The sequence below is a fragment of the Rhinolophus sinicus genome, chromosome 1, assembly GCF_057876585.1.
Source record: "Rhinolophus sinicus isolate RSI-liver-muscle chromosome 1, RSI-T2T, whole genome shotgun sequence".
NCBI lineage: Eukaryota > Metazoa > Chordata > Mammalia > Chiroptera > Rhinolophidae > Rhinolophus > Rhinolophus sinicus.
Window position 1 is genome coordinate 120,376,031 of NC_142501.1, and position 17,035 is coordinate 120,393,065.

Below are 17,035 nucleotides of genomic sequence, written 5' to 3' on the forward strand. Positions count from 1 at the left end.
TGGCCCAATCTTTCAGGGAAAAAAAATATTTTGTTTTAATTTTTTAATTAAAATGTTTAATTGTTTACATTTAGGTACTTATTTTTTGTATTATAAAGGAATTTGAGCATTTATTTTTTTAACATATTATGGTACAAGACATTTTATGTAACAAATAATTACAAAACACAAGAACAGATACCAGGTACAAGAAATTTTATGTACCGGTAACACATTTACCATATTTATGCATCATAGAAGGCCAAGAACTCTTCATCGTTGCATGTTCATCATAAGTTCAGCAAAACATATTATGATATTCCAGGGTATTATTTTGCATACAGATATTGCTATTGATTTGAAGAGTTACACTTTTAACTCATAAGCACAAATAAAAAAATTAAAAACATTTATATAGATATGGAATTAGTACTACCCATGTATAATACGCATCCTTATTTTTCCCTCACAAATTTGGGCAAAAAAAAAATGTGCATTATACACGGCAAAATACAGTAAACACTTATCTATATGATTTGCAAATATTTTTTTCATTCTATTGTCTTTTTTATTTTTAATAGATTTTACATTTTAAAGGAGTTTTCAGTTTACAGCAAAACTGAACTCTCATACATGCACAACCTGCCCATCATGATCAAAGTCCCCCACCAGAGTGGTAGATTTATTACAGTCAGTGAAGCTACATTGTGATGTTGTCATCACCACAATCTGTAGTTTACATTAGGAGTCCCTCTTCATGAAAGAGCATTTGATAAACAATAAACCAAACTCTTAAAGTCAATTACTTAATAGCACAATTACTAAAGGCATTACAAATATTTTAAACATATTATTTTTCCTACTGGATGAAATGCTCCTCAAAATATCATTGTTTTATGTCACATCAATGTGCAACTTAACATTGCTGAAAAATTATCTAAAGTCAGTAATCAAATCTTGGTTCATAAACAATCATTTTTTAAAAATCAGAATCCAGGACCCACTCCAGACATACAGAACCATAAATTCCATCTTAACAAGATCCTTAAGTGATTCATATGCACATTCAAATTTGGGAGGCACTAATCTAAACAATACAAAATTTTGAAACAGTTTTCCGGTGAGAAGGGAGACCTATTATTATTTTCTTATCAACATATACAAATATATCAGGATTTTAATCATTCAAAAAAATAGTGTTTAAATTTAAAAATCATTCTGTATATATTTTTTGATGAATTTATTAACTCAAATCAAGATTTAAGGGTATGTGTTTATTTAATTGCCTGGTATAATTTATTGACAATTTAAAGGAATTTTTTAAAATGAGCACTTATGCCTTAATTCAGCAAATATTGAGCACACATTACATGCCGGGATTTGTTCTAGTTCCTTAGGATAATACAGTGAACGATACAGACAAATTTCTTGCCCTCACGCAACTGGTATTCTGGCTGGTGGCAGTGGAGAGGGACAGAACATAAAACAAAATAAGTAAAATAGCTCAGCGTATCTCATATTTTAGCAAAAAGCAACACGGAATTGTGGGAAAGAAAAAGCTTGGAATGGTGGTTGGAGTTTTAAATAGGGCAGCTAGAAAAGTTCTCATTGACAAATTGACATTTTAATAAAGAATGAAAAAACTGATGGATCAAGCCCAGTGATGTCTAGTGTATTCGAGTTTAAAAAACCAACAACAAAACCCCAAAGGACTATTTTAAAAGTCATTAATAATTAAAACAATATTTTCTATATTATCACCCTGTGGATAACAATGTCCTTTGCTTTCCATAAATGCCTAATTATAATTTCCCTACATGCTTAGTTATTATTCAGGACTCTTTTTTTTTTTTTTTTTTTTTTTTGAGATGACTAGTTTACATCCTAACTGTCCTCTCTCACTTGTTATAGCGGAAGTCTCTCATTTTCAAGTAACAGATGATTTTGAGGAGAGAAGGGGCTATGGTTTGATGCTGTGATATTTATGCTACTTTTTACTCACAGTAAGATTATATTATATATTTTTACCATATCCAGTTCAATGCCCCATCTGAAACTTTTTACCATATCAGAATTTGTGCTCAGTTGTGTCCGAAATGGATGTAAAAGTGTAGAGTGCCCCTGTGGGTGGGCCAGAGTACACTATCATCCTGGGCATGAAAACCACTGACATAGACAATTACTTCATTCTTAGTCAATAATCATATAAAATCTATGCAAGCATTTTGTAATTAACACTTGCATACCTGACATTCCCTTTTCATTTATTCATTTGGTGAACATTGGGCAATAATAATATAAGTGACTCAGGAGCAAAACCAAAGAAAAACAAGGTCTTATTTGAATAATTGTGGAGCTCCTTGTCTAGTAAATGTGATAGGTTCATAAACATTCCAATTACAAATGAGAGATAAGTGCAAAGCATTTCGGAGGGCTGAAAGGCCCTATATCAATGTTAATGTCAACACAGGCATTCATAAAAGCAACACATCACCTTGGAAACAACTATTGTTTTTTCTTTTGTTTTCGGATACATACTTTAGTAATCATGGACTGTGACTAGCTCTTGTTTTTTTGGGGAGATTACATTAAGAAGTAGGTCAACTATCATCATGCTTCCTGTGAAGCATCAGCTGTGCTGAGCTCCAGGAATTCATTATGTCAGGCTCTAGCTGAGTGACGGGGCGCAGAAGTCTTCATTGTCTTTCCAAAATTATCAACACTGCTCAGGACTCAGTGTTTTCGATGATATGTGTTAGGATGATATTTTTCAAATTATGAAATCAGGTAGTCTTTAGGGAGCAAGAATTATGCGTGAGGGGCTTCTCTAAATCCATTCCTGCATTGTGAGTTTTCAAAAAGTTGATATTGTTAATAGGATTTCCCCAAATGACTTACCTCCAAAATCCTTTTGTTTAGAAACAAAATTACTTTTGATAGAACAATTGTTCTTTGAAACAGTTGATAAGGTATTTTTTACAAAATGTATTATTGGTTCATACAATGAGGAAATAAAAAGGAAATCACTGTATCACAATTTCCCAACGATGTCACTCAATAATAATTGTCACATGACATTAATATTTTGAACTTTGAATTTTGAAATAACTGTGGATTCATAGGAAGTTATAAAGATAATACAGAGAAATCCGGTATACCCTTCATGCAGTGTTTACAATTTATATAACTATCGTACACTATCAAAATCAGGAAACTGAGATTGGTTCAATACGCACATATAGTTTTGTGGCCTTTTATTACATTTGTAAATCTGTGTAATCATCACTGCAGTCAATATATTTTATCTCAGCAAAGATCTCCCTTGAGACACTCCTTTATAGTCAAACTTATTCCCACCATTCCTAACTTTGGGAAACCACTGCTTCATTCTCCATTTCTGTAGTTTGTCCCTTTGAGAAAGTTATATAATCAAATGGAACCATTTAGTATGTACCCTTTTGAGACTGTATTCATTCAGCATAATCCCCTGTGATCCATCCAAGTTGTTTTGTGTATAAATCATTTGTTCCTTTTTATTGCTGACTCATGTTCAATGGTCTAGATCAGGGATGTCCAAACTGCAGCCCAAGGGCCAACTGTGCCCCACAATCCATTGTTAATTGGCATGCAGCAAATTCCAAAAATATATTTAGTTTACTTAAGTAAACCAGGTGAGGCAATACGTACTTCACCTCGAGTGAGTGGCCCGGCTGTTTGTGTATTTTACCACATATGGCCGTTGGTGAAAACCATCAAAAGAAGTTTGGACACCCCTGGTCTAGATACAACATCCCATAGTACTGTTCTCCAGATGGCTGTGCCATTCTACTGTACCACCAACAATGTATGAGAGATCCAGTTTCTCCACATCCTTGTGAGCATTTAGTATTGTAACTATTTAATTTTTATTTCTGTTGTTCTTATAGGTGTGAAGCAATAGTGTATCATGGTCTTAATTTGCATTTCCCTAATATCTAGTAATGGTGACCATCTCATTTACTTCTTTGCCAACTGTAGACTGTATTCTCTTTGGTGAAATGTTTCTTCGTGTTTTTTGTTCATTTTCCAACCAGATTTCTTAACCATGAGTTTTCAGTTTTTTATATATTATAGATATAAATCCTTTGACAGATATGTGAGTGGCAAATATTTTCTCCCAGGCTTTAGACTGTGTTTTCATTCTCTTAACAGGGAAAGAGTAAACACTTTTAATTTTGATAAAGTTTAATTTATTGATCCTTCCTTTTAGAGATCATGCTTTTAATGTCACATCTAAAAACGCTTCACCAAGTCCTAGGTCCCAGATTTTCTTCTATTTTTTTCTTTTAAAAGTTGTGTGGTATTATATTATACTTTTAAGTCTATGGCTCCTTTTGTTAATTTTTGTATAAGGTATGAGGTTTAGGTCAAGATTTTGTTTTGTTTGGTTTTGCCTACAGCTATCCAGTTGCACCAGCACCATTAACAAGATTGCCCTGCCTTCATTTAACTGCTTTTGCACCTTTCTCAAATATTAGTTCGCTGTACTTGTGTGAAGCTATTTTTGAATTCTATTTTCTGTCCCATTGATCCACGTGTTGAGTCCTCCACCAGTGCTACAATCTTGATAACTAAGACTATGTAATATAATAAATCTTGAAATCAGATATAATGATTCTTCCTAATTTATTCTTTTTCAAAATTGTTTTAGTTATTCCAGTTGCTTGACTTTCTATATAAATTTAGAAAAATTATGCCTATATCTATACAAATTGGTATAATTTCGATAATTTAATTAAATATCTATTTATCACAATTTGGGAGAAATAAGAACTTGAATGTGTTGAGACTTCCAATCCATGAATACAGAATATCTCTCTATTATGTAGATTTTTTTTTTATTTCTTTCATCAGTGTTTTATAGTTTTTAACATACAAGTCCTGTAAATATTTCATAAGATTTACACCTAAGTATTTCATTATTTGAGGGATTTTAAATGGTATTATATTTAAATATTTGGTTTATATGTTTATTGCTAATATATATATATACACAGTTATATATATATATATATATATATATATATATATATATATATATATATATATGGTTAATTTTATATGTTGGTCTTGTGTTCTATGACCTTGCTGACTCATTTATTAGTTGTCAGAGTTTTATAATACATTCCTTAGGTTTTTCTGTGTAGACAATTATGGCATTTCAAATTGTGACGTTTTAAGTCTTCTAATTTGTGTGCCTTAAAGATTTGGTAGAAATCTCCAGTTTGACCATATGAGCCTGGGGATTGTTTTTTTAGGATTTTTTAAATTTTCACTTCAGTTTTCTTAATAGTTAAAAAGCTACTCAAATTATTTTGTGTTGTGTAAGCTTGTGCTTTGCAAGAAATAACTCCATTTCATCTAAGCTGGCAAATTTATGCATGTAGAGCTGTGCATAGTATTCTCACATCATCCTTTGAAATCCATAGGATCTGTGATATTCCCTGTTTCCATTCCTGCTATAGATAATTTGTCTCTTCTCTCTTTTTTCGATACTCATATTTATTGAAAATACCAATTAATTAAATGAAGAAAAATAAAGAAATAATAATATAGCTACTAACCCTTTTATAAGTACATATAAACAATTTGTCAAAATGTGAGGCATTAATTGAATTATGAAGTCAAAGAATTGTAGAGTTGGTGAGATTAATGCAAATTAGTCCAAACTTTTTGAAACAGGGATTTAACAGTAAGACTCCTGTGAAGGATTCACTTTTACTCAATTAACAGTTAATCATACATTTTTATTTTATCACCATTCTAGCACTTCTATTAACATGTGAGAGAAATCTACTAGGACATGCTTATTGATGAATCAGCCCTAACAGCTACTAAATTGCTATTGAATGAATTGAGAAATCAATTATCAACCAATAAAGGAATCATTTGTATAACTTCCCTGCCATGGCAGACAATAGAGGTGGGAAGGGAGAATCATCTAATTCCTGCTTGAACACTTTCTTAAGAGATAATACACTGCCTCACATAAAAAGCCTTTTCAACTGTCAGTTACCCCTTATATAATAACATCTTTCCTAATATTGAATCAGTGTTTCCATATTTGATCAGTATGGGTTTTTGATGATAATATTTCTTACTACTTGTACTTCTTAATTATAATACAATTTTAAGTATTTGAAACAGGTACCATTAATTTTGCACATCTTTTCACATCCCCTTTCTAATGTTTGTAATCATGATATCAATGTAAGTATTCTTGAATCCTTTAATAGCATCTTGCATGCATAGTTTTAGGCCTCTATTATCTTTCTCTCATTGAATGGTTTCAATTCTCAAATTTTCCCATACATGGAATTAAATATTCAGAAAATACCACAGTGCTCTAAATATGATTAGATTATCCCAATATTCAGTATCATTTTCTTTTTGCCTACCATAGCAGATTCATATAGCCTAAGACTTTAATAGTTCAGTTTTTTTATCTTTTAGTTAGTCTTGTGTTGATTATGTATAAGAAGAATGGAATTTGATGAGTAAATCTTAGGTAAAGAAGCTTCCAGATGGTAGGAAGATGGGCTGTATCATAACATTCTTCAACTCATAGCTCTACTGCTTACAGTAATGCTAAGCAAAGTGATTTAACTGTGAACATCAGCTTTCTCATCAACCCAAATAAGAATAATAACTATTATATAGAGATGTTGCAAGACTTAAAATAACATACGTAAAGAGAATGCTCAGAACCTGAGACATATTATGTTCGATACACAGCAGTCTCCTTTCCAGTTGATTTCCCATTTTCCTAAGTGTGCTTTATTTATAGCATATGCTCAATAACGAATAAATGAATAGAATGATGAGATTTTAATTTTAGGAATTTGATGGTCAGATTTTAAAAGGAATTATGTTTTGTTCTTTCAAAATTATATCTATTTTTTTTTAAAAGTGTAACAGTTATTTCATACTTATGAAGATAGTGATCGATGGAAAAATTATAGCATTTAGAAAGGTAGAAAACAGTTTGATTGATGATACAGCTGTAGACAAAGGTGAATATTTTCTTCCTGATGACACACCTGTCTGGCACTGGCATTGATTTTTCCGTGAAATGCCAGGAATTGTCATCTCACAAAAGAGTTTTGGCTGTTTTCTCACCTGGCACCTATGGGAAATACAAAATATGAAATTTTAAGTTGTTCCATCTCACTACACTGATATGATATTCAGACAACTTATGCCTGCTTACTGTATTTTCCCCATTTGTATGTTAGAATTAAACTTTCCGAGGAAACATATGTTCAAAACTGTAGTAGGTATCAAAAGAAAAATATGTTTTACACCATAGAGATTCATTTGGCAACATTTGTATGATTTTTAAAAACAAATGAAATGTTTTTCAGCAGCACACATTATTTCTTTATACAACTGGCCTTTCTAGATGCTGGTCTGTATGATAACCCACTCCTCAAGGGCTGCTCAAGTCTCTAATACAGGGGCAACTGAATTACTTCACTTCATTGTAGAATTCTTTTCTTTTCTTTTTTTTTTAAATTAAATTTATTGAGGTGACAATTGTTAGTAAAATTACATAGATTTCAGGTGTACAATTCTGTATTACATCATGTGTGTTCATCACCCATAGTCAGTTCTCCTTCCATCACCATATATTCGATCCCCCTTACCCTCATCTCCCACCCGCCACCCCCCACCCCCCACCCCCCTTACCCTCTGGCAACCACCAAACCATTGTCTGTGTCTATGAGATTCTGTTTCTCATTTGTTTGTCTTGTTCTTTTGTTGCTTTTGGTTTATATACCACATATCAGTGAAATCACATGGTTCTCTGCTTTTTCTGTCTGACTTATTTCGCTCAGCATTACACTCTCAAGATCCATCCATGTTGTCACAAATGTTCCTATATCATCTTTTCTTACCGCCGAATAGTATTCCATTGTGTATATATACCAGTGCAGCCGTTATGGAAGGCGGTGTGGAGGTTCCTCAAAAAATTACGAATAGAATTGCCATATGACCCAGCAATTCCTCTCCTGGGTATCTACCCAAACAATCTGAAAACATTTAGAGATAAAGACACGTGTGCTCCAATGTTCATTGCAGCTTTGTTTACGGTGGCCAAGACATGGAAACAACCAAAATGTCCTTCGATAGATGAATGCATTGTAGAATTCTTAACTAAGACAACAGTTCAGATTCTGAACAAGATGCTGAGCAGAGGTTCAATGTTGTTTTAATGTGATTTATCTCCCAATCCTCTGAAAAAATACTTAGGATAACTTTAGTATTTTGAACTAAAGGACGTTTTAAGAATTACAGTCTATTCTAGGAAAGAGTAAATTACCAAAACAAGTTTAAAATGTAATTTTAAAACTGAATTAGCAATTGGTTAGAAAAGGGCCACCCTATTTGTTCGGTAACAGATTATGACAGAAAAAATTTCTCCATCCCTGAAAATATTAGAAATGAGTGTTTGCCTGACTGTTAAATAAAATGATTTTTAAAAGTATATTAATCCTGATGCTGTGTTAAATGTATCCATTTTTAGTTCTTTCAAAAGCTGAAAAGGATTATTTTAAGCCAGTCTTCATTTATGGTCAAGTTCCTCCCTGGGAGTTATGATAAAGTTTGCTTTCATCTTAGTAGTTTTAAATGCTTTAAAAGGGTATAGAAACAATGGTAAAAACTGTGCTTTCATATTCTCCACCTTACTAACTACAAAGAGCATAGAGATTATTTTGTGTATTTAAACAAATTTATTTGATCTGTGCCAATTGTAAGGATCTATCCATATAGAAAAACATAGTTTTTTATGTCTAGAACAATTTGAAATTCTTCGAGTCCTCCATAGCAGAAGAGAGTAGATTCTTCATCCAGGAATTGCCATGGCTTCAGCTGCGAAGTTTACTTGCTTTCCTTGGGCCTGTGCACTGGAGAGCAGATCCCTGAGAGTTTGGGTGGCAGACTCATTCCTACTCTCATTTAGATAAAATTGCCTAAAAATACTTGAGCAATTGTTCAAATGAGGTTTTTTAAAGAGATAAATCTTTAAATATAGATCGATGTATTGAAACTTAGGTTTTTCTCAAGTATTTTTAGTTTTTGAACACCATCTCACATATCATTATGATTTTACAGATTTTCATTTTCTTTTTTTTTCAATTAAAGTTTATTGAGGTGACAATTGTTAGTAAAATTACATAGATTTCAGGTGTACAATTCTGTATTACATCATCTATAAATCACATTGTGTGTTGACCACCCAGAGTCAGTTCTCCTTCCATCACCATATATTTGATCCCCTTTACCCTCATCAGCCACCCCCCTGCCCCTATTTAAACACACCTTAATAAGGAATTATTGTTATCAAAGAATTGTAAGCAGTATACTTTTTTACTTATGGTCAAATCAATCACTTACTGGTTTTATGCTGTATCATACTTATTTACTTAAAAATAGAGACTATAGAAAGTATTCTAAACATATAAATTATAAGTTATGTCCTCTTAATTATACAATGCTTGGTTTTATAATATCTTAGCTTACATTTTATAATTTACCAGCAGATGTATAAAAAGACATTTGTGTATTCTCTACTATCGAGTTCTGTATATGTGGAGCTTGAAAGTGGCAACTCTGTCCTAACAAGTAAAATCCTGAACAGATTAAAATATGAACAACTCTTCTTGGATTAATAAGAGAGGGGAGAACACAGGGCAAGCTGCTGCCCCCAACGTTGGAGAGACAGACAGGTGAACATAGGGAGTCACAGCTTCCCAGAGCAGAGACTCAAGAGCAGAACCCATTACAGGAACCAGCAGCAGGGTAGGAAAACTTGAACTGTCATTGATGAATTATCGGAGGCTCAGTGTGAGCAAGCCTGAGAATTAAAAACTCAGGAGATCCACTTATAGGGACTCCATCACAATGTTGTGAGATTTACTTCTAGGAGTTCCACCAGGTTCCACAGCAAATATTAGAGGAAATTCCCTTCATGCTTCCGACAGGACACCATGCAGGCAAGAAGAGAGTGGAATGGAATATTTAAAGGGTTGAGGAAAAAATATCTTAATCTAGAATTTGTACCTAGAATGTAATCTAGAATATGATCTAGAATTGTGAAATTATCCATCAAAAGTGAAGGAGAAATAAAGACTTTCTCAGAGAAACAAAAATTGAGGGAATATTTTGCCAGTAGACCTACCTTGAAAAGAATGTTAAGTTTTTTATAGAGAAGGAAAATTATACCGATCGGAAACTTAGATCTACATAAAATAAGGAGGGCAATGAGGAAGGAATAAGTAAAGATAAAGTAAAAACTTACTTTTCTTATTTATAATTGATCTAACAGATAAGATTTTGCTCAAAATGAAATAGCAAGAATGTATTTAATTTTGTAAGTTTATGTGTCATACATGTACACATAAATATGCTTACGAGTGCTATATAAGTGAAATGAATGACAACAATGGTACAAGGGGTGGAAGGGAGGAATTAAGATTGTCTTGTTATTGTAAGGTGCTCACATTACCCACGAAGGAGTATAATGCTATTTGAAAGTGAACTTGGATTATTTGTAAATGTATAATGTAAACTCTAGGGCAACCAGTAAAAAAGTAAAGAAATATAACCAACATGCTAAGAAAGGAGGGAAAATGGAATAATATAAAATGTTCAATTAAAACCACAAAAGGCAAAAAAACAGTAGAAGACAAGGGCAACAGATAGAAAATAGTATCAACTATTGTAGATATTAATCCAGCTCTCTCAAAAATCACTTGGAACATTAGTGGTCTAAATGCACCAATTAAAGGACAGAAAATATCAGAGTGGATCAAAAAAACAAGACTCAATTGTATGTAGTCTACAAGAAACCCACTTTAAATATAAAGACATTTATAGATTAAAAATAAACATATGGGAGAATATATACTACGCTTACGCTAAACAAAAGAAAGCAAGAGTAGCTCTATTAATTTCAGACAGCTGACTTCAAAGCAAGGGAAGTTATCAGAGATAAATAGAGGCATTAAATAACAACGGAGCGGTCAGTTGTCCAAGAAGGCATGACAGTTCATTATGTGCCTAACAACAGAATATCAAACCACATGTGACAAAAACTAATAGAATTTCAAGGAGAATTGATGAATCCACTATCATGTTTAGGGAGTTCCACACCCCTCTATCAGAAGTGGATAGACCAGCAGTCAGAAAATCAATAAGGACATTATTGAACTCAATAATTCTTACTGTCTTGGAAATGAAAGAAAAAACTTAAGTGATGTTAGTAATAAAATATTTTAAAAGTAATTTAAAATAAACTAGTTGGTATTTAATAGTTGGTATTTAATTCAACTTAGTTGGTACTTAATGCAACTTAACATATTTAATTTCAGCAACTTATTATAATAAATTAATTCAAATTATTACACTTTTTACCTTTTTTGTTTCACAATTTTCTCATTTCTAAAATGAGGATATGTTTATAAAATAGTTACAATGATTAATAACTTTTGCTTTAGGCAGCATTTCCCAAGCCAAACTGTATTGCAGAATAATAAACTTCCTAAATTCCCTACCAAGACCTGAAAGGCAAAGATGAGAGAAGAAATAAATCACTTTGATCAAATAGATGCTTGGAGGAGAAACTGTGAAATGCCAAAATACTTTGTCATTGATTTTGAGACGGGGAACCAGATTTGGGGAGAAATAAACATATGTAAGCCATGGGAATAGCTGTGTGTAACAAACTGGAATATTCTATTTTAATGTCTGTCAATATAATATTGTGAAGTTTTCAACATTACATGATCTCTGTAATTTTGGATTTCATGCCTTAAAGTCAGCTAATTTCCTTTCTCTCTACCATAAATTGGGAAATATTGTCCAGGTACCGCCAGGGGGCGCTGCGATTTTGAATTCGATCTTTGTTCCTGGGAGCAGGAGCAGGACGATGACTTTGACTGGAATTTGAAAGCCAGCAGCATGCCTGTTGTGGGCACAGAGCCAGCTGCTGATCACACCTTGCGAAATTCGTCTGGTCATTACATCTTCATAAAGAGCTTGTTCCCTCAGCAGCCCATGAGAGCAGCCAGAATTTCAAGCCCCGTCATAAGTAGAAGAAGCAAAAACTGCAAGGTATGGAAAAAGCAGAAATATTCTGAGCAATGGCTGATGGAGTCAAATATAGAAAATGAAATGGTCAGGACCAGATCAAAAATATGGTTGAATTTTTTCAAGTTGGGATGTGTGAGGGAGAGAGAAGGTGAAGTAAGGAAGAGAGGGGAGGATTGTTAGAATTGTTGGAAGAATTTATGGATAAATTCCATAGATACTGGAATTTTGGAAACCATTGGAAAATTTCATAGTTATCACCCATAACCATGGATAATACAAAAGGAGTAAAAAAACTAGTGGCTTCCACTCAAGACTTTTAGTATGTATTGGAATTATGGGTATTTCACCATCAGAAACAAGACCAACAATGAGATATACATAGTTAAATATGCTCAAGAATTAATATTAGAAATTGTTGGGGCTACAATAAAATGGTTGATGACGTCTTCATGGGAAAGAAAAGTGAACTTGGCCCTAAAAATGTAGAATAATTTCTATAGGCAGGAATAAAAAATGGTTTGGTTATTATCCTGTGGAAGTTTGAAGAAAAGCTTTGTAGAGTGTTAACAGTATAAATAAGTTTGTATGAATGTTTGGGCCAAACAGCCTCATATGGTGATTATGTATTTCCAGGTTCCTCTACTTTGTCTGTTGTTTGCTTGATTGTTTTTATTCCACAAAGGATTTGAGTCAGCTAGGTTAGGAACTAAACTTAGCTTTGCATTTAATATAAATCATATAATTTATATATGAGATGACTTCACAAGAATCTTGCTTATGAGAGATTGATACATAAATAATAGTACCAATTATTTATATTTACAATGAGAAATGCAATAAGATCTGAACACATGGATTCTGAGTGGTATGTCCCCCAAAGTTTGAGCACCGATGTAAAGCAAATTATATCCACAAAGTTGCTAGCTGATCAAAGAATCGGCCTGGGAGACAATAGCATGATTTCAATCTTTATTGTCTTCAAATTCTAATGTTCTCGTGTACTTGTTTTCATAACAGAGAGAACTCTAACCCTGGGGAGGAGACATATTAAATTTTTTCTCAAAGGCTCCCCAGTTGTAGCTGTACTTACTACATATTCTCGTTCTTCGTTTCAGCCTGACCATCCTTCACGTCCTACCACTGCACAGTCTTAATACATGTTAAACCTTTAGTTTGTCTCAGGAGTTTTCCTGTCTGTGCTTAAGTTGATTTCATAGCTTTTCTCTAAGATAGTAATCTTATCTCTTTTATCTCTTCAGGCACATTTGATAGGAGTTATGCCACCCCCGTTTCACAGATTTTTCTGCAAGAAAGTGACATGTTCAGATCAGAGTTTGAGAGAGAGAACTCAGTCAGCTCTCCTGTATATCCTGTATAGAATAGATATAACAAATCATACAGAATTATATTAAACTTTAATGAAATATATTTTTACTTTTTTTCTGTCTCCCAAATTACTTGATACTGTCTCAAAAATGAAGCACAGACACACAAGATTTTATATATATATTGAGTGTCTATAAATTTATCTCTTATATCCACAGGTAGTCTGAAAATTGCAAATTAGTTCTAGTCTTAGAAAGAAAATTAAACATAAAATATATATAACTCCAGTTTGACTTCTAAGCTTTTTTAATTAGATTCTTCCTCTGAAAATGTTCAAAAGATTTTGTTTTTCATACTGTAGTAACCAAGGACTTCATCTATCTCTATTTTACCCTGGTCCCAGGACTGTAGTCTCCACAGTTTTAAATATCTGTGTGAGAATAATGAAGTATGCCTAGAAGAAATGTCAAAAATTAATGATGAATGCTCTAGTTTATGAATATTTATGATATAGGTTGAATACAAAGAAGTAAGGAAAGGTCATGCTGGGAATGGTTGCGTCTCTCATATAAAAATATATATTTATCAGGTAAACAGAGTGACCTCCCAAATTTTCACAGCAATCATCTCTGTCACTAGACCTTGTGAGATACCTTCAAAGAGAAAAAATTAAATTGGAGATATTTTTCTTCCTTTTGAGAAATGGGTGGTGAGAGGGATGCAGGCAGAGATTGATGAGGGAAGAGATCAAACCTCTGAGTAACTAAAATTTCCAGTGAAAAGACCATCAAGAATAGGTATGCCATGTGAAGTGACCCCTCAAACTTCCACTCAGATTAGGTATTATCATATGATCCCAAAACACTGATGGTCTTTAGAAGAATTCAATATTTAACAGATTTTTATTCACTCAGGTTATCTTGTGATTAGGTTATGTTGTCAACAAATATGCTCTGTAGAAATGGAGGTATTTAGATATTTGTTTGCATGTTAACCCAACAGCATCATTCAGAAAATGGTCTCAAGAAGATAGGGAAATACCTATCTACCATGACCTAAAACATATGCCACATGTTTCCTGCACAAATGAGAAGACAAAACAGGTCTGAACACTGGGCAGATCATGTCTGGGACTAGAAGGGATCTAAATAGACATGTGCTGTGCCCATCCCATAGTTGCATCTCCTCCTGTCAGTCATACCCGAGATGCCAGCCCCAGGTCCTTTATGTGTCTCATTTTAATGAGTTATGCCACCCTGATTTCACCAACCTTCCCTGGGCAATTCACAGTGGTCACAGATCTCATATTTTCCAACATTTATTGGTTAATCAACAGAAGAAATATTTTTGCATCATAGAATAACACTTCATCTGCTAGGAAATTGGAGTAGTCACTTCACAAGGCTTACCTATTCTTGATGGTCTTTGAAGTATGAGTATGCATTGCATACTTTGTTCACTCACAATCTTTATCCCTTAAACACATTCATTTTTCTTTTCATTTCACCAGAGTATGATTTCCATTACTCCTATTGTTTCAGTAATGTCTTTTTCTCTGTGAAAGTCACTCCCCATTACAGTGTTCCCTCATTCATACAAATGACAAGGAAAAAGTCTAAAGACCCTCTGAGTTCCTATTATTTCTAATCTGTATTGTTCTTCCAGAATTTTCCCTGACTTTCCCCATCTGTGTGACAACATCTAAAATTCTGGTCAACTCCATCTTTGAGACACTGAAATGTCAATCCCTGAAAATACTTTCATTCATTTTCACTCAGAAAAAAACTCCCAAGGCTGCTCTTTTAAAGCATATTTCTAGCATTTCAAGTAAAACTTGGATAATTGCTGTTCTGGTGGTTTTGCTCTATAAAGTGGAGCCCTGAGGATCTTGTAGAACTGAAATGTGTTTCAAGTGCCGGAATGTGATGGGATAAGCAATACAGTACTCTGCTATTTTGAAGGAAATGTTTTAAGTTTCATGAGATTGAAAATGATTGTCTTTAATCCCTGCTATTTCTTAATCATGAAAAGTCTCTTTTGTATAATGCATCACTTTTTATTCACATTTTATTCCTTTGATAGTGGACTTTAAATGTTTATTGAGGAATCTGCTTTGAGAAATCACAGAAAAAAAGTAAACTCTGCTCATTTTTTCCCCACTAAATTTCTATTTGATCTGTATTGTACTGTCTTCCATATATAGCAACACATGATTTAAGGCTGGCCTAACTTCACTCAGTGTTAGAGTACTCACTGAGCAATAGAACATACAGATCTTGTTTTCCATCTGGAATCTGTTAATAAAGAAGAGGGTAATATGATATGATTGAAAATAAAATGGAATTAATTATAGTAATTATATATAATATTCCTATTCTTGGTTACAGATAATTTTTCATTATCACATGTATGGAAACGGCATTGGGGCCCTCACCTTGATCCAGGTATCAGTCTCAAACCAAACGAAGGTCCTGCTTAACCTCACTGTAGAACAAGGCAATTTCTGGCAGCGGAAAGAACTGTTCCTGTCTGGCGATGAGGACTTCCAACTCAAATTTGAAGGTAGAGTTGGGAAAGGACACCGTGGTGATATCGCATTGGATGATATTGTGCTTACGAAGAGTTGTCTGTCATCCCATCACTTCATGAAAGAAGAACTACCAGCGCCTCTTCCAACAGGTACATTTTAATTGGTATTTGGTGTTTTTACAGGGTGGAAGGTGTGAAAGAAGAAAGGGAATGGAAAAGGAATGACATAAACAATTAGTAATTTACTGCTTTCATAAACAAAAGAAAGTCTTTGAATCTAAAATTATCTTTCAAGCTTTTTCTCAAATTGTTTTCTGAATTTTCTCTAAGCTTCAGTATGTTTACCAGTTTCTGAGTTTATTTAGTCAGCTTCTTCTTAGACCAATAAAATAAGAGAAGACTTTAATCCTTAACAAATATGAATTCACTTTTAATGAAACATAAGAACATCAAGAGCAAAGTTATTCAATTTTAATTAGACATTACTGTGGTTGTGCTATTTACTTTATTCTTGTTAGACTAGTGGGCATTCCAATTTCAATGGTCGAGTTCATGTATTTAAATGGTTTAGATGATTGAATGTGTCCTTTTACTGTTTTAACGTAAACTATCTTTTGGTAATTTGTCTAAAGAAGTATATTAATATTTTGAGTTGGTAAATGTGCAGTATAATACATACAGAGACAATGTCGTAAGAAGTGGTAAGAGCAAGTACCATTAATGCATATAATATACTAGAGGCACAAGATGAAAATAAATGCAATATATATTATTAAAATGACAAAAGAGCAAATTTTGTCAGTTTATAATATGACATCTATTAATATTTAAACCATGAGTTTAGCATAGAAAACAAACTTGCTGTTTCTTTGGTAGCTAAATTATTTCTCTCATAATTAGTGAAAACAAAATGCTTTAAAAAGAATGAATTTGTTTGCTTTGCCTTTTAAGATGGCAGATGACATGGGGAAGATTGCCATTTCTTCATTTACTTCCCCATTCACTTCAAAGGGAGTATTTTAATTCGGTTAACAGGAAAAAAAAAATGTGTGTGTATATATATGCA

At 33.1% G+C, this 17,035-nt stretch overlaps 1 protein-coding gene across 1 annotated transcript in view; it reads left to right on the forward strand.

Moving 5' to 3' along the window:
- The window catches only part of MALRD1 (MAM and LDL receptor class A domain containing 1), a 544,472-nt gene that overhangs the window by 201,866 nt on the left and 325,571 nt on the right, over positions 1 to 17,035 (forward strand). Inside the window, exons 25-26 of the mRNA XM_074324842.2 lie at positions 11,888 to 12,135; positions 15,828 to 16,119. Coding sequence (XP_074180943.2) covers positions 11,888 to 12,135; positions 15,828 to 16,119 — 540 coding nt within the window. The remainder of the gene's footprint in view (positions 1 to 11,887; positions 12,136 to 15,827; positions 16,120 to 17,035) is intronic.